This window comes from Charadrius vociferus, unplaced genomic scaffold (genome assembly GCF_000708025.1).
Source record: "Charadrius vociferus isolate BGI_N301 unplaced genomic scaffold, ASM70802v2 scaffold477, whole genome shotgun sequence".
NCBI classification, from domain to species: domain Eukaryota; kingdom Metazoa; phylum Chordata; class Aves; order Charadriiformes; family Charadriidae; genus Charadrius; species Charadrius vociferus.
The window spans coordinates 3,722,869-3,741,610 of NW_009649449.1; the positions used below are offsets into that span (position 1 = coordinate 3,722,869).

Here is an 18,742-nt window from a genome sequence, read left to right on the forward strand (position 1 = left end):
CAATGCAGCTTTTTGAAGAAAAGGCAAAGACTAAAGCCGTCACACAAGTTTCCCTTAGTCAGCAATTGTAGCTCTCTACTTGGCTGACCAGTGAGCCCCACGAGATTGGTATCAAGCAGGAGTAGTTGTACAAGCACAACTGCAGAAGCCTCAAAGCCAGTAATGCTATCGCAGTACGGGATCAGTTTAAAGACAACTCCTAATCCAGATCTAATCTAGAGAAAGTAGTTAGGTAAGATTTGATTACAGATTTCATGAACTATGCACTCTGAAAATTAAAGTTCAGCAATTTAGTCAATAATAGATTTACTATTATAAAAAGCATAAATAAAAAGTGCTGAATATAGTTTTATCTTTAAAAAAATACTAGATAAGGCTCATTAATCATTTCGCCTCACCTCCGCAAAATGATTTCCACTTCCTAGCGTGCCTAGTATTCTGCCTGTTTTCCACTTAACAATACATTTATATAGCCACTATACCCTGTTCCTTCTCAATTATTGCATGTTTAAATAAAAGAGTTTCAAAGCAAAAAGTCTGACACTTCTATAGTTCAAAAAGTAAACAGTTATTAAATAACTGAATACTCCACCTAGGGAACCCGTAAGCAGCTTCAAAACAGTGATAAAACAATTACCGCAGATTCAAGTGAAAGATAAATCCCAAAAGCTATCTGGATATTCTCCAAGATATCACAAAATTTGTCTATTTAGACCAAATCAAACCAATATTCTATTTTACAAAATTTACAAATGGAGTATTAATTTCTATTAACACATTTTCATTGTAATTTATATCATTAAGCAAGAGTTTGCATCTCTTTTATGGAAAAGTGCTCTCACCTGGATTTAATAAAATTAGACAGAGTAGGGCAGCATCCAAAATGGAAGAGACATTATTTAAACCATCAAAAGACAGCCGGTTAGGTTCGGAAATTAATTCATCTCCCATTACCACCCTGGACCACATAAATAACATAAGACAATCACGAAACGTTCAACAGAGCTTCTCACTCTGCTTCCAAGGAAATCCCACCTTCATCAGTAAAATAACTCCTTCACAATATTATGCCATAGGCTTAAATTTAACAGATAATGTCCATTCCTTTAATGACCAATGCAGCAAGACTTTGCAAATGCTAAGGTTTGGATATTACGATCATGAGACTGCACCACAGAGAACATAAATGTAAACATTATACTTGGGTTTGATACTTTTCAGTTAAAGTACAGTACAAACCCTTTTTTCCCAACTAGGTTTTTTTTGTTGGTTTTTGTTTTTCGTTCATAAAAGCACATACAATAAAATATGTACATAGAGAAGTTAGAAACATTTGAAAGCATCTTAAAAAAAGTAAATACGAGACTTTGAATATCTTGAGTGTGCTGAAGGCACCATTGCTACTCTACTGGGAATGTGTCCTCTCATTTCTCAGCCTCCCAAGGCAGTATCCCTTTCCGCATCGCGCAGCGCCAAGAGCTGGAAGGTACCTGTGGAAGTCGAGGGCATTCAGGGCCCAGTACAGGGGATTCTTTTTCTTCGAGACAACAGTGGCACTAGACAATAGAACAGTAATTGAAGTCCAGATTCTTCTTGAACACTTGGAGAATTTTTTTTTCCACTTTACGGTCTCTAACGCTACCATTTATTCCAGAGAATCAACAAAAAATATGAAAAACCACCACACTGGTGATTCCTGCCAACAGGAACTGCAGAGCTACAAACTAGCTCAGCTACAACACTGGAGATCCCTGTAACAACCACCCCCGCCGACGCCAGTGCTCCTCCGTGCTCTTTGTGGGCATTTCCACAGTGATGACAGCCAAGGGTCAAACACTGTTCAAACAGGCATAAGATATATACATGTATATATTAAAAAAAATATACTGTTTTGGTTTTTTTTTTTACTAATTCCATCTATTCATAAAAAGTGTTCTTCCCGGTGTTTCTCCACGGTGTGTCACATTCACAAGTAAGGAGAAAGTATTTGAAGTGCTGTCTTGATGGGGAGCTGTTCTGGGCAAGACATATTTAAGCTAACAAAGAGGAGCTTTTTTGTTTTTGTTTTTAAAGAAAGTTTTCTCCGAGCCTTTATATGCATAGCAGTCTTGTATGGAATTACAATTATACCAAATCAAATGGACTATTGCAATGCCACTTTTCTCTTTTGTATCTACATTCAGCCTACCACATTATTGGTAAGTTATAGGTTACAATCAAATCTACAGATGTGGTTATCAATACCAATCAGAAATAATCCATTTTCAGATTGCTCATTTAAAAGAAATTCAGATTGGATTATAACAATCAGAGCCTAATTTCTTCCATTCCTACTCTCAGTGGACAGGAAGTAGCACAATAATTTCCAGCCATCAGCAGATCAGACAGAACCAGATGTCTGAGATGGTGACCACACTTGTTAGCCAAAAACTTAAAAACCCCAAGCGTATAGAAGGGATACTGCCACTTTCCATTCCCATGAGTCTTGTTAGATGTAGACACTCAGAATTCTTCTTCTTCAACAGCAAAATTATTTTGCTTCTTCCGAACATTCCAGTGTAAACACTCGGCCAAGCTTTCAAACCAGTCGCTCACAGGATCTCGGAAACAGATCGAAGGAAGGGGATAGCAAGAGGTAGTGATGCTAATACTGCAACAACACAGAACAGCCCGGTCAGTCAAGGGCAATGAACAGCAATTTAAAAAAAAAACTAAATAAATACAATCTTCTGTTCACTAGCTGACATAGCGCTACATTCAGCCAATTTGGGAAAACAGTGAGTTTCCATAATCAAGCAACACGCAAGCCTGCAGGCTCACCCAAGCAGTGAATGCAGGGCTTAAAACTGTGAACAGATACACTGTGACCCAGTGAGAAGTGAGAATACTGAACCCACGCCATGACGTCCTTCCTGCAGTCTCTTGCTGGTCTTCACATCCACAACACGGGGACAAAGGAAAAGGTAAGCCACCGCCTTGGCCTTTGAGCTTCAAGTTTAAACTATAAGCAACAGCACAAAGGCGGCAAGCATCTAACAATGGGCCAAAGCTCACGGCTGAATCCGTGCTGCTCTCCTGAGCTATTCTATAGCTCTTTCAACCTCAGTGGAAATACCAACAGTTCAAGATGGAGCATCATACACATCTTCCTGCCTGGCAACTTGGATAAATTAAAACAAGAAGTCATGCTGAATAGCAAGTTTACCAGCCACATATCACAGAGGTGCCTTAAATCCCCTCTCATTAGGATAAACCCCCACGCTTTGCACATCAAAACTGATGAAACTTCACACGCTACTCTCTGCTCGCTCCAAGCAACAGCACTGCCAGTGACCACAACTATTCACAAAGTCAAGACAGTTTATGCCATATGGCATTATCCAGAGGTGCTGCTTACATGCAACACCTGTTGGTTTACATCCTCTCAAATTAAGATTTATCTTTAAGTTAAATTTACAGACTTTTCTAAAGACACATCCATCCTCCTTGCTAAGTGTGCAATGTTTACATGCTTTTCTTAACATTTCACTTGCTTTCACAGGAAGATCTAAAAAACTCAAGTTGAAATTAAATACTTTTAGTGCAGTTTGTGCTGTAAGAGGTGGTTTATAAAAGCTTGTTTCTTCCCGTCCAGCAACCCTTTTGACAGATATTAGAGAATGAGAGAAGCGCATCAATTAGTATTCTCTATACTTATAGAGAGATGCTACAATCAAAAAAAGGCTTGACCTGTCTCCATGGCATATTTCCTGCCTCTTCCTTCCATCAAATGAAACCCATGCTGTATTCCTGGCATCCGGGGAGAGCATAATCTGAAAGAGAGGAAAGAAGTAAACTTCAGGTCCAAAACCTATTTTTCAAGAGCAAGGAACAAACACCTCCTCCATCCTCCCTCTGAGTACAGGATGGACTCCGCAACAGTTGCACTGAAATTCATTATCTGTCCATAATACCAGTGCAGTAACATACCCCACAACTTCCAAACCTTCCTTTCATGTTTGGTACATATACATGTATTTTTCTGTATGCCATAAACCCCCTTCTTTATAAATACAAGCTCATAAACCAGAAAGACCTTCCAGTTACAGCCAGTGCATGCTTTAATTCAGTTACCTCAGTTGACTTAGCACCTCTTTCAAGAAAAATAAAGTTAATCCAGAAGAAGAGATTTTAATACATAATGAATCTACAGCTGTCCAATTTAGGAAGTTTTGCTCATATTTAACATACATTTCTATTAAGAAGATTGGCCAGTAATACCCACTGACATGAGAGCACTTGGGGACCGAGAGCAGTGCCATGAATAAACATTGTGTTGTAAAACAGGAACAAGATTCCCAGCACACACTTATTTCTTAACACTCGTGTTCTAACACCCCCAGGGGAGCCCTAAACGCACCAGCTCGCTGCCCACTGCAGCAGACTGCAGGCCTGTGACAGACAAGCAGCAGAAAGGGGCTCTCCTTACACATGGGTATTTTGTTAAAAATACACACTAAGTCTATTTTATATTCAGGTATTATGTGCCTTTTTTTTTTCTGCAAGACAGCATTAACAAAACATAATTAGTGAATTGCAGATAACTACCAATATACTCAAAGTCTACAGTATTTGTTGTTTTAGCCATGAACATAGAATTTTTCATTCCCTAAAGACCACCGATTTACATGCACTTTAGCAGAAATCATGTAAAATTTTATTAGCCAGAACACAAATGTATATATTCCCATTTTACAGAACGTTACACAAGGACAATCCAGTAGGGACCAGTGTAAAGTATTCTGTTAGTGGGTATATTATTTTAAACAAGGACACGTTCTTCAGCCAAACTTGATCTGTTCCTCCTACAAATGACAGAATGCAGGAGATACACAGCATTTCCTCACCTCTTCTGCTCCGGTCAGGTTCACACAGTTATTACAGAAGTTTTTAACTTAGAAAGAGAAGTAACATAACAGAAGCTAACCTTGAGTTCCACTCCAGCAGGAACAACGATAGGTCTGAAAGACAACGAGTGAGGGCAGATTGGGGTGATCATTATTGCAGGAACATTGGGGTGAATCATAGAAGCTCCTGCTGCAGCTGCATATGCAGTGCTCCCAGTCGGCGTGGAGACAATGACTCCTGTGAAAAGAGCAAAAATTTCCACTTGCATTAGCATGACAATCAATGCGTTATTTTGGAAGACGACTAAGAAACAGCACTGTTATGAAAATGAAGCAGAGAATGTATCAACTTGTATTTCACAGGAGAATTGCAATCTAATACATAAAGAGTCAGAAACTCTCTTCTAATCCTGGCACAGCACGTTTGTTCTATGTCTTCATGTAAGTTGCATAAACTTCTAGATCTCAGGTTACACAACTCTAACAGTGACAATTATTTTTTTAGGGTAAGAACTTTAAAGATGAACTTGTCTTTCATGAGTTGAGATCTGAGGGCTTCAGCAAATTCCAGATATCCAAGCAATCCTTTTCTGAGCTATTTCTTGCCCTTAGTCCTAACATATCACACCCAAAGAAACTGCCACTTGCCTTCACAAGTCCCTAAACAAAGCTTACAACACTTCAATGCTTCACTGTGGAATGCATTAGTTACCAGCAAACAAACATACCTATTCTTTGCACTCCAATGTTTTCTGTCAACACTGAACCAAAGCCTGAGACTCTGTTTCCATGTGAGAAAATCCTCCAGTAAAACAGCAACAGTCTACACATGAACGGATATGCAATTTAAGTCATGAAGCAGACTCACCATCTCCTTGCACTGTTGTTATCAGGTGCCCATCCAGGAAGACATCTACGTTGGAAAGGTAAGAAGAAGGACCACGATCCACAACAACTTCATTTAGGACCTGCCACGACATCAAATATTACAGCAGCCCGCTATTGCTGACTTGGCATTGGCAATGTAATACATAACAAGCTGCAACATGCTTTCCAGATCTTTGAAAAATTCATATTGATTTAGTACCTGCTAAATTAGACTCTGTCATCAAGTGTGAGCTGAAGTTTTTAGATGTTAAGAATTACTTCCAGAAGCTAGTTACTAACAGTGTGCGAGGTTTTTCTCTTCATTTACAAAAAGCTTTGGGATATCCCATTTTAGAACTACTACTTTGTTTTCAAAATCAAAGGAAAATATACTACAGGAAAGTATACTGTTAGCACTTACGACTGCAGAAAGTAATGATGTACACCATTTCCTCATTATTTAGTGCACATATTGTGAATTACAGCAATACAGCTCAGTCCCACACTACTGGGCTTGTGTAAGTAAACTAACGAAAAGGTGAAGTTACAATAAAACAAGGACAAAGTAATTTACAAACACCATATTAGTTCTTTTGCTTATTTTGCCCTCTGACCTGATATTGCATAATTTGCTTGCCCACTTCTTTCTCCAGATTTGTAGACACTACTCCATTTTCTTCTATACCATTTTGTACTGTCATTTTCTCTCTATGCTCTTTTACTACTTTCACTTTCAGTCTGCTTCGTAGAACAAGTGCTGCATTGCCTAGAAGTGAAATAGAGGAGAAAGTACATACAAATGATATGCTAGTACAGTAAACGGACCCCTGTAATGACTAGCAAACCGCATGAAATGCCATCCGCCTATTGCCTGTGCTTTCAGCCTTCCCAATTTCATTCCCAGATGCTTGTCTACACTTAGTTAAAGCTCAAAACTAATTTTTAATAGTAATGAGCAAAACTAAAGTCAAATTTGAACCCAGTCCTTCCTCCCTTTACTCATCACGTAAAAAGAAAATTTCAGTTTTATATGGACACGATCAAGATTCGAAAACTCTGTTAGGCTCATGTGATCTTCACTGAGACAAAAGCTAAGCTTAAAGAAAATCAGCGCATTAGAAACACCTATGAAAAGACAACATTCTAGCAATGTGATAATGTTATACATCTTTTCAGGAATCTACTTTGGATGCAACTCAAATAACCTCATACTGAAGAAAGTATTTCTTCCCTCAAATCTTTTATTTGCCTGACTTCTCCATATTTAAGCACTGCACTACTTAGAGAAGCAGACTACCACAGAGCTACACTCCATTCGTATGTTCAGCTGTCATTTAACACAAGTTCTGCATCATCTTTTACTTGTTTACTCCACACAGGACAGAGTTATTTCTCAGCCAATTTCCTTAACAGAACACAAAAAGTTCAGAAAACAGCACTGAATGGGTCAGCGCAAGGCAATACTTTCGTTAGTTTAGTATACATTTCTTGTGACTCAATCTTATGGGACAAACTGAATGAGTTGCTTAAGAAAATTTACTAGTTTTGGAAAAAGCTACAGAAAATGTAACAAACACACACCACACCTTGTCCCCTTAAATTTACCTTCTATAACCTGAGTGACTTGGGACTGAAAATTCTCAAAATTAAATGGAGTAAGAAATCCAAGGGATCCCAGATGAAAAGCCATAACTGGAGGTACACTACCCTATCAATAAAGAAAAGAATTTAAAAGCTACTGAATAAAAGCAGTTCATACTTCAACTAATTGCCTGTAAATATTTTGACTATTGATGTAACTTCAACTGTGCACAACAAAAACAACACATTACATACATTATTTTCAGAAGGTATAGGGTAAAACAGGCTTGATAAAAACCAGAATGAACAGCAAAGGACAAATGTCAAACTCAATAACAAAGGGGGGGAAAAACAAACTTCCAATAGTTCAAAAGGAAAAGAGGTCTTTAAGTCTATTTCCCATAAAGACCAACCTGGAAAAGTGAAGAAGCGTAAAGTAAGGTCCCATCTCCTCCCAGGCATATGATAAAGTCTATCTGATTGGAGATATCATCATAATCTAAAAGCAACATTGGAATACAAGTTTTTAATTCAGTTTTATCAACACTCTCGATTTCCTAACATTCATTAAGGGCAGCATGCCAACATTTACTCCCAAATACAAACCCACACAACAGCAGCTGGTGACAAAAGACACGTTAGTTTAATGAACTTGACCCAACGACTAAGGAAATACCAAGACAAATAAGCAATATACTACAATTTTGCTTTCAAGAAATCTTTACCATACCTTCTCTGAAGGTGCAAAATTTCTTCTTCACTGGTCCAAAATTATCATCATTAGCTATAGCGGGGTCTTCCAATACTTTCTTTTCTACGTACACTATCATATTGTTCTCCTTAAGAGAGGTAAGATAAGCTTGTTAACAACCTCTTAAAACGACAAAATATTTGACTGCCCCCACAATCTGCAATAGTTTAAAACGTATAATTAACATTTTACAGAAGCAGTCTGCATCTGTTGGTTGTGGGGTTTATTTTTATGTGGGGTCTAATTTTAATGAGAATTTTGCAGCATGCACAGACCATCTAATAAATTAAACTAAACTACGGAATATAGATTACATGATACAGTCACATTCTATGTTTGTTCAGGGCTTAAAGGATTAAGCTTTTTATATCCCATTCTCCCATTTAGAACCACAAACAGAACGAAGAAAAGTTTTTACTTTACTTTTTTTTTAAAAAAACTCTGAACTTAAAGTGGTTAAGTACTGATCTTAACCTGTGAAACAAATTTTACTACTTCCAGCAGCAATGGGTATAACAATTTGCACTATACAATTCTGTACATTCCACATTCAACAGAAGCAGTAATCGAAAACAGTTTAGATGTAAAATTTTTAATTATGGCAAAAAATGGAATTTAGGTTTCATTACCTCAGTAAGATACACACAAAGCTCTTTAAAAGGCTGCAGCAGACTGGCATCACGTATCTTTTTAATAACAAGGACGCTCTTGGGAGGTTTGTTCCATGTCAACCGCTGGCTTGCTGGATCCTGAATGTGCCTGGAGAATAGGAAAAAAAAAAAAAGTTACTACATTTTGCTTTGACAACATTCTGGTCTGTTACAAATATATCCTTAGCTATAACTGCATAACTGCACGCAGTCCTAGAACAATAGAAAGGAGGATGCGGTAGTTCGTAGCGCAATGACGCTTTTACCCCCTTAACCAATCAATGCTTTAGTACATGAAGACAGTAACACAGTATTAAGGTGTCCATTCTCGTAGCTGCTACCACGCTAACGACGCGTGCAAACAGGGACTCTAACAGAAGCACTACAAAAGCCCTTGGATCAAGTTCGTGAACTAACTGACATTTTTCCTGATGCTTCCAGCCATAATGTTTTCCTCTCTCTTGTTTTAGTGCTCTCCTCTCAACCTGACTCAATAAGGAGAAACATCCAATTAGAGAATCAGAAAAAGCTACAGCATATTTTTTTTTCCTATCTAATACTGTAAGTCAAACTGCTTGTCAATGTAAATTTAAAAAATAGTGCAATAGTTCTAACTCAAATATTCCTTTCTTTCTTTTAGCAATGTTTCCTTCAGCACTTTTTCAGTTTGAAGCCTGTAGATGCAGACACCAATTCTAGTTTTTCTACTACTATTAAACAACACTACAAGAGAAGGGCAAATAATTAAGATTCACATGGGTACTGAATCCTCAAGATAACCTTAACAACTATGAAAAAACTGTAGTACATAAACTCTAATCTAGGAAGTCTGCACTTGCAACTATTATACTTCCTATCATAAAGCCTCATTAATAAAGAGCTTAAACAAGAACAGATGCCCGTACACTTCTAGTCCAGGCAAACATTACAGCTATGTAAGCACTCGTAACCTTTGTGCAAAATTTCTTTAAAACTCTACTGTATGTATTGCTTTAGTGTTGATCCCAAAACAAGTTTATCTGCTTAAAGTAGCATAACTACTTTAAATTAAAAAAACAAACAACAAAAAAACCCCACCAACCCAAACTTTAAAAAGTATTTTAAAACTACTGTCTGCCTATTGTCAGGACGGCATTCTAAGACTTGAGAACCTCAAGAACTAAATACATGTACGCAAATAATTTTGCAGCTTTCAAGAGGGTTCAGTAACAGAACCCTCGTGTTGCTCTATAATACATGTAGTCGATTTAGGAATACCCAGCTGCATTTGCCGCCTTCTTTTATAGCTACTTCTAAGCTACATAATTTCACAGTTGTAATTTGCACATAACAAGCACCCCACCCTTTTCCATCTGGTGCACATATAATCCACAAAGCAAAGCAGATTAATGAAAATGCTGAACAAACCAAATTTACAAAGAGATTTGGATTTAGCGCTTCAAGGGTTAAAGTAAAACAGATGATGCTGCTGGAGGTGGAATAACTTGTTCATTTTACTTTCCAAAATGCCCACATTCCACATATAAATACAGCAGAAAGTATAGATTAATGAAGTAGGCCAATTCCAGTAACATTCCCTAACAAACAGGGCAGTCTCTCTAAATATTATTACATTACACAGAGGAATACAACCATGCCCTTACACTGGGTGCCACATACAGGCTCCCACCATTATGTTACGGTTCATCTCACTGTATTTTACAGCCAAGGAACCACAGGAGAGGGAGGCTGGAAGGCACCTCTGGAGATAGTCTAGTCCAAGCCCCTGGCTCAGAGTAAGGGTGTTCTGAAGATACCATACTTGGTCTCAGATATCACCGTGAATCTGAGAAGACTGCGAAATTGGAGAGCTTCCTCTGACTTAACTAACCAACCAACAGCTAAACTGAAAAAATATTAAATAAGATAAAATAGGAAGAGTAGCATTAATGTGTTTATTGCTGCCAAACAATTGCAAAGGAACTGAAGCTGAAGTTTTATATGCTATTTCCAATACAAACGGTGACTAAGGAAGCTTTTTCTTTACTACAGCTTATTTTATAAAATTAAATTTCTCAAATCTCAGCACTATTAAAAGGTAAAAAAATACACATAGAGAACCACCCCCAAAACCATTCCACGATGATTAGATAATCTTCTAAAGGTGGCAAAGAACTAAAGATTGCAGCACCACTTTTCACTTAATAAACCTAGAACTAATAGACTTATTAAAACAAAAGAGTCTGCCTGTTTCAGCGGTACTCACCAATTCCACGTAGTTCTGCTAAAAGAAAGATTATTCATAACATGCTTTAAGATCTTCATGTTTCTTCCCAGGAGTTAGGCAAATGCAACAGCTCCAAGACAAAAAGGCTGAGGCTTTTATCACTTATTAATCACTTACTAATTTATCACTGCTACCTCAAAAGAAAATATTTCTCTCTCAATTTTTTTCCCCAGTTAAGTATTTCAATCAGTCCCAATAAAAAGTTGTGAGGCTTTACAGAAAAATCCCAGATAAAACATTTATTACCGATCTTCAGAGGCAAGATTTCATAAGAAAAATCCCATTTCAAGAAAGAGTTTAAAAACAGGTATTTGTCCTTCCCTCTCCTCAACACCACAAGCACCTGGTTCTTTCTTCACTGAATAGTAACTCAATTCATCTGCTCATCGTACCTAACAGTCTTCAGAAAGCAGGTTTTTCAATACAATCATCAACCCTAGCACTTAGAGACTCGAGACCTTCCCTAACTTATGCCTGCATAAAACCTAACATTTTCTGTTAAAAAATTCTCTCCAGTGAAGAGAATTTAACAATATTACTGACTGTAGAAAAGAAAAACCCAAAACAAAAAGGTTTTGCCTTTTTTTTTTTTTTTTAGAAGCCACAAGCAAAACCTTACATACAGTAAGAATAGTAATTTACAATTTGGTCTTCAAACAGTCCTTTCCTTCAGCGACCCGAGAGCACCCTGTACTCCCCAGCTCTTCCAAACACTGCCTAAGCAGTCTTCTCTCTGGAAGCAGTGTGCGTTGAGCCTTGCTTGCTGCCTCTCTACTCAACTGATCTTGACGCTATCGTTATATGGTCCCAGCTGGCCCGGCCCATGGGGTGGAGCGTGCTCACCAGTCAGGTGGGTAAACACAAGGCAAGCTGGGCTTTCAGAGGAGCTGCAGCACTCCGAGCAACAAACGTCAGAACAGGCAGAAGGAATGAGGAAGTTCGGAGTTACTGTACACTGCAAGATTTCCACCACACCTTCACAGGAACAGGTAGGATGCCACCAACCTGTTCTGAGGAAGACTACTACTACTTAGGCAAATATTCAGGCAAATAAATACTTAAATACATTACATATAACTGAAAGAACAATGAAATAAACCTAAAATTTTTAAAGGGACAAAACTAGGGATCACTAACTTGGTTAACCTGTAGAACCCTCATATTCTTCGTTTGACCAAACCAAGATACCACCTATTAAGTATATAATACACGGTGTAAAAAGCAACGCTTTCACACCACCAACCTACAAGACTAAAATCTTTATGTCCCCACTACACAGAAATCAACCCTTATTCTCACATTAAATTAATCAGCAGTCTAAAAGCACACTTGCCTTAACGATATTCACACACTGAAAGTGTCATAGATCAAATACAAAAATTGAAACTACGAGCTCAAACACAGAATACCAAGAGAGGGAGAAGGCTTTCCTCAGACTTCACAGTACACAGAACAATTCCTCATCCTTTCCTTGTGTTGTCCGTACAAATTTTTATTCCTCTATCATTCAGAAACACTGTTCTTTATGTGTTTTAAGTTGATGGAATAAAGAAAATGCTACCAATAGCTGTTCCGTATCATAATTAGTTCGCTATAAGGGTGTTTAATGCATATGGTGAGTTTACTTCCAATTATGTTGGAAGTGTTTGTTATAGGTGTCATTGTTGACATCAAACTATGGATTGCAGATTACGCAAAGCATGTCTAAGCAAAACTTCAGTACTTAATACTATTCACATGCCCTGCCATACTTTCATGTGAAATGGTTAAGATGTCTTCCAAAATAGATATGCTGAGCTGTGAAAAAACTAGTAGATGGTGGGCCTAAGAACACTACATGAATTAACAATGTAAAACTAGTAAAATTAATTTCCTTTTATGTCTGGAGGTATTCCAACTGACAAAACCACTACAAATTCACACAGTGAAATACTGATTATGCCCTATCATCCCTTGGGAGAAAAAAAACCCAACAACATTCAAACCCACATTATACTTTTCAACATGCAGATGAAGCTAACGCACACGTAATGGGGTTTTACTTGAGAATACAGTCCAGCAGAGCTATCCATTCCCCTCTCAGACTGACTTTGTCATTGGTCAAGTGTGATGAAAATGGCTGGCCAATTTTGGCAACGCAGAGCCCCCAAGCTGGCAACCAAGCAACATGAAAATCTCTGAATATCAGGGACAATACAAAAAAATGCTGATTAGGGACTGAAAAGGGGAAAAGGCAACATCATCTTCCACACAGAATAAGATAATATCATTCATTTGACGAGTACTTACATAATCGTTTTAGGATTTTGCAGCATACAGGCCTTTGGTCCAAATGTGGTCACTGGGCATGGTCCATGCAAGGAGCGTGTTCTCCTAAATATATATATAAAAAAATTAATCACTAAGTAAAAGAAATGCGATGACAAACTGGGTATAATTAGCTCCCCAACCACCAAAACCACTTATTTGAAAAATCTGCGCTAGGCAATACTGGGCAAAGTACACTTCTTAAACCTACACTTGTGGTTGACCGGCCAATGTAATTTTACACGTATTAGCTATCACATTTCAAATCTAAAACTTAAATCCTGTACCTACTCCTTGAAATCTATTTTAATCGAAGCCTCGCTTACAGTTTATCTCCTCCACATACTGAGTAATCACTTCCTAAGTACTAGTACCAGGCACATATTCTTCTTGTATTCATTTCATCTTCACTTGGCACAAAGGAAGTGTCACAGCCTTAAAGAAGATATGCTCAGGTGTTCTCAGGTCGGTTCTGTGAATTTACAGGGTGGCTACAAAGAAGATGGAGACTTCCCCTTTTTACAAGGAGTCACACAGAAAAGACAAGGGGTGATGGGTACAAGTTACTCCAGGGGAGATTCCAATTGGACACAAGAGGAAAGTGTTTCACAATGAGAACAATCAGCCATTGGAAAAATCTCCCAAAGAAAGAGGGGGATTCCCCATCATCGGACACTTTTAAGATTCAGCTGGACAGAGTGCTGAGACTTCTTGTCTAGACCGTGTTTTTGCCAAGAAAAGTGGGACCAGATGATCCTGGCGGTCCCTTCCAACCTGGGATTCTATGATGTTACGAAGCATTCACAATGAAATCTCCAACCCCAAGGCAAGACCTTCAGATTTTTTTGCCATGGTCAAGTCACAGTAATGGTATCCCAATCATCTAAACGCTTTTTTTGTCGTTTAAATCTGCACTTAAAAAACGTAACAAAATGCAAATTCTTCAATTCTATGATGTATGAAGATACATACCTGTAGTACCAGGCCTTAGGTCATTTCATTACATAGTAGGTCAGGTCTCCTTAGATTTTTGTTTTGTTTCCCCCCGGCTCCCATTACCCACATTTGCCTTTTACAGACTACTTTTGAAACAGTTCCCTTTTCTTTCCAACACCCACAAACAGGATTTTAACTTTGCTAAAATAGTCTATTTAAGCAAAGCAAAGCTTTTACTAACCAAAAACATTTTTCTAGGTATTAAGGTAATACAGAAATTTACAAACAATAAGTCACTATTGACTGAAATTACTGAAGACTGAAAAATTTCTGTGTTTTTACTGCTGAGAAAGACTGGGGTAATAATTCAGTCATTTAAGATGAGGACTACTCATTAGTTTAATTTAATCTCTTGGAAGATGCATAGAAGACATCCCAGGCTGAGATTAAGGCAGGTAGAGACAATCAAGAGGTAGAAAAAATGCTGTTGGAATAGGTAGGAAAAAATGCTATCTTTTTTCCCCCATTTATTTATCTAATAAGAGCTAATATGATCTTTGTCTTCAAATAAACAGGTGCTCTGAAATGTAATTTACCCTCCAACTTAAATCCCACCCAGAACAGGATTACTGCTAGCTCTAGGATAAGATTATCTGGACCAAGTCAGAACTGCTCAGTCTTACTTCCCTCCCACCTCCTTCAGCAAATCTGTAAATGGGAGTAAAACTTACTCAAGTTACATAACTATTGAAACATTATGTAAATGCTATTAGAATTATTCCATTAAAAAGAATGGGAAATGTGCCTTTCCTGTGCTAAATTCAATTAACACAGGAACTGGTAACTAATCTATTGCTTGTCAGAAACAAATCATTACTGCACTGCCTTCTATTGTATATAAAGTAGCTCAGGCCAGCCTGATGATTCACTCTTAATACTGAAAAAACCCTCAGAAATCTAATAAAAATTACAACCAGATGACGGGTTACAAAGATACAATTAAGGAATAATGGCAGCATCTTATTTGTTCCATGTCTAAGAAAATACGTGTGTGAGGTTTGAATTCCAATAATGAAAATAACTATTTAATTTCCTTATATTGAACACATAGAAGTGGTACTTGTTTTTCAAATAATTTTTTCCATTTAAGTCCAGGCATGACTACTCCAGTCAGATAAAATTATTACTAAATGTTTTATAAAGTTTACTTTACTTACATTAAAACAGAAAAATGAGCAAGGACTGACTAATTAGAGATTGTGTGTGTGTACCAATATGTGTAAAGGAATGACAAGTCTCTATCTACTTGTGAACAATCACACTTGAAATCAGGTTAGTTAAATAACACCCTGGCAACACCACCTCCACTTCTTGCTCCCCCTCAACCCTCTCACAAATAACTAACTGTCGTTTTTGCCTTCTTTCAACACAGGTCGTTATTCCATACCATTCCCAATAATTGGCTAAACTCTGTTCCTTCAAGAGACATTAGATATCCACAGCTGACCTTCATGACATTCAAAGTTTCCTCTGCAAGCTCTAATTAATAATTGGCATACATTTTCATTGAGATTTTACCCGGTGTTATTAGTACTCAAACTATGCGCTATTCAATCAAAAGAAGGTAAAAATCTATGCACTATTCAATCAAAAGAAGGTGAACAGAATTTGAAGTTGTTTGTATTAAGACTGTCTTTGCTAAGAATAAGCAGCAATGCACTGGAAATTATATATCTTTTAGGAAAATATACCTGCCAGTTCAAAGCAGATAGGCAACGACTTCCGTCTGAATACTATCCAGCAAGCCTGAGATCACTTTCTGACATTCTGCACAATGCCTTGTGACAATTTTGCACTAAACTGAAGACAGTCAGTGAATGAATGCAGAGAATCTTAATGAAAAAGAGCCTCGTAAACAGTAACCCTAATTCAAACCCACAACGGGTAGGGTCCACAAGGATCACTTCCAGATAAAAAAAGAAAACGTAGTTATTTAGCTAGAAGATAAAAATACATAAAAATCTGGACCACATGGTCTTTTACACAGGTTGACTGAAGTCTACTTTCTTAAAGGTTTAAGAGGAAAAGGGAAAAAACAGCATGCTTTTAACGTAAAGTTTACAGCATGCTTTTAATGTAAGACTTAATATATTAACTATGACACACAACATAGTAGCTAGAACATGACAGTCAGAGCTCAGTCCTTTGTGAACGTTTTCCAAAAGCATTCAAGCACACCGACTTTCCGAACTAAATACGCAAAGCAAGTACTTTCCTAACCTTTTAGCCTCTTCAGATAAACGCTTTTATTCTGCCTCCCTTCACCATAAAGCTTCCCCCTGCGATCTTCAGCTTCACCCACATACGCTCTGCCTTGCAAGAGCATTCCTACCAGCGAAGCAGTAACTGGACGAGAATTTCAGCTGTTGAGAAACTCCTCCGTGATTCTGTCCGTGCTTTTATAGAGGGTCACAATGTAAGAAAGAAAGTTCTGCTATGCTTCCCACAAGTTCAAGACACGCTGCTACCACAGCGTGCTCTTCAATGTTTACAATGGGTCCAAAGATCACAAAATCAAAAGTTCTGTCCACATGACAAGAGCCTTGCAACCAGATTAGAAATTTGGCTCAAAGAAAAAATGGGCGTTTCTCACTGCCGTGAAACAATCTGCAAGCACAAACTTACTTTGTGCTGCCTCACATTACCATATAGCCTAAATACTCCTACAGGTTTTTAATACACAGCACTAGAGCTCTAGCTAGAGCATTTGTAAAAATTTGCAGAAGTGTCTCTCCTGTTGATTGACCATTTTTTGAGACTATGAACTCTGCAGATACCTGTTTTGACAGCCATGGCATTTTGATTACAGATCTGCTCTTAGTCTACCCCCCACCTTTAACTTCCTGCCCTCATTTTGGACTAACAACCTTTTGAAGTGCATTTTAAGAATCCCTTAAAAGCAACTTGTTGAGCAAGACGTAAAGTTCTGCGTACTAATTAAAGATCTGGAACCAAGCACAAAACCGTTCCTTTCTTGTGACCTGAGCTATGAATTAACATAGCTTAGTACAGATGCATTTGTATTTTAGTCCTGGAAGGTACTTAAAAGTTCTGAAGCTAGGTTGAAATATGACAAATATCATAATATTCAAAGTTCAAGTCTACCCCAAAACCCCAGAAGCCATGTACTTGGGTAAAAGGGGTTCCTCCAGTTTGAAAATTAGTATCTTGTGTTCATCTACTTAATAATCTTTAAGTTTTTGTAATTTAAGAACTTCTAGCTGGAAATATACCCATACTTTCTTACTTTCTTACTAAGAAATAATTTAAATACATGAAGCCACAGATAGGAGTTTTACGTGCAGTTTGTCCTCAAGGACATATAACATTTCACACAGCCATTTCTAAATGCAAACACTTTCCTGAATCCAGACTCTGACATACTCACTTCAGACAGCATTTAAACGGCATATACAAAGCGAGTAATGTGTTGCCTTGCTGATGCTGTATATGCACACACAGAACATTGCTGAAATATCTACAAAAAGCAGTTTAAGATCTCCCACGAAACACTGAACCAGAAGTTAGGCCTCACAACAAGCAACAACCTATTTACATGAAAATCGGCTCAGAGATGACCACGTACATGGCTACTGCAGAAAATCAAGTTCTCTCACAGCACGAACCACAACAGCATCATTGACTGATCATCTTCCTCTCTATTTATTACCACAAAACACGATTTTTATTTCTGTTCATTATCAGTTGTCACAGCTGCAAGGCTATAGCTTTATAAAAAGAGGAGCAAAACTTAAAATCTATATAACTTTTTTTTTATTATTATTTTTTAATTTTATTTTTCTTAAAGGTAGCAATAATAAGAAGAACCAAGAGACATACCGGAATTCTTTGGTGCTTCCTAGAGCTGGTGAAGCAGACAAACTTCGTGACTTAGCTCGTCCCCGGCTAGTATTGCTCCACTCCTCATCATCATGACATGTTGAGCAATGATAAGCAGAATCTGAGCTCACATCAGCCTTACTGGTACACAGTTTTTCTCGATTCATCTCCATAATGGAAGTGAAGGAACCTCAGTGAGAGAGAAATTCAATTCCTGTGGAAAAACACCAGGACAATGGGGATAGGGAGGAGAGAGAAGAAAAATCTCAGTATTAGCAAAGCTAATAGAGTAAGTATTAAACACAGAGTTTACACACTTTGATAAACACTTCTCTAAAGGCTCTGGGCAATTGAGAAGTTCTTCAAGGTAACTGGAAGATAGTGGAAGGAAAAACGACCAGAATTAAAACATGTATGGTTCCCAGATTTAGAAGAGGCTCAATACAAAGTTGTTTCAAGACCAGCACAGATTCAAATCTAAAATAAATTTATTTTAGATACTGAAGAGGAAGAACAGCTTTAGATATTTGCCAAGGAATCAAGACTCAGAAAAAGCTATAGTCTCCTATTAGATGACACATATATTGTACAAATAAAA

At 37.7% G+C, this 18,742-nt stretch overlaps 1 protein-coding gene across 1 annotated transcript; it reads right to left on the minus strand.

Annotated features, from left to right (window-relative positions):
• Window positions 1–2,137: 2,137 nt before the first annotated feature.
• On the minus strand, window positions 2,138–18,317 carry NADK (NAD kinase). Its single transcript, XM_009889609.1, has 11 exons — window positions 18,145–18,317; window positions 13,291–13,374; window positions 8,715–8,844; window positions 8,065–8,170; window positions 7,748–7,833; window positions 7,359–7,461; window positions 6,368–6,519; window positions 5,755–5,854; window positions 4,967–5,124; window positions 3,730–3,812; window positions 2,138–2,650 (listed from the first exon to the last, which is right to left on the minus strand). The coding sequence occupies exons 1-11, from the start codon at window positions 18,315–18,317 to the stop codon at window positions 2,503–2,505; spliced, it is 1,323 nt and encodes a 440-aa protein (XP_009887911.1). The 3' UTR covers window positions 2,138–2,502.
• Between the last annotated feature and the right edge of the window lie 425 nt (window positions 18,318–18,742).

Excerpts from the sequence above, each read along its gene's own strand:
- NADK (XM_009889609.1), bottom strand. The coding sequence starts at position 18,317 with ATGGAGATGAATCGAGAAAAACTGTGTACCAGTAAGGCTGATGTGAGC. Across the intron at positions 13,375-18,144 it reads GGAAGCACCAAAGAATTCCG|GAGAACACGCTCCTTGCATG; the intron begins GTATGTCTCTTG and ends ATATATATTTAG. Across the intron at positions 7,462-7,747 it reads ACGCTTCTTCACTTTTCCAG|GGTAGTGTACCTCCAGTTAT; the intron begins GTTGGTCTTTAT and ends CTTTATTGATAG.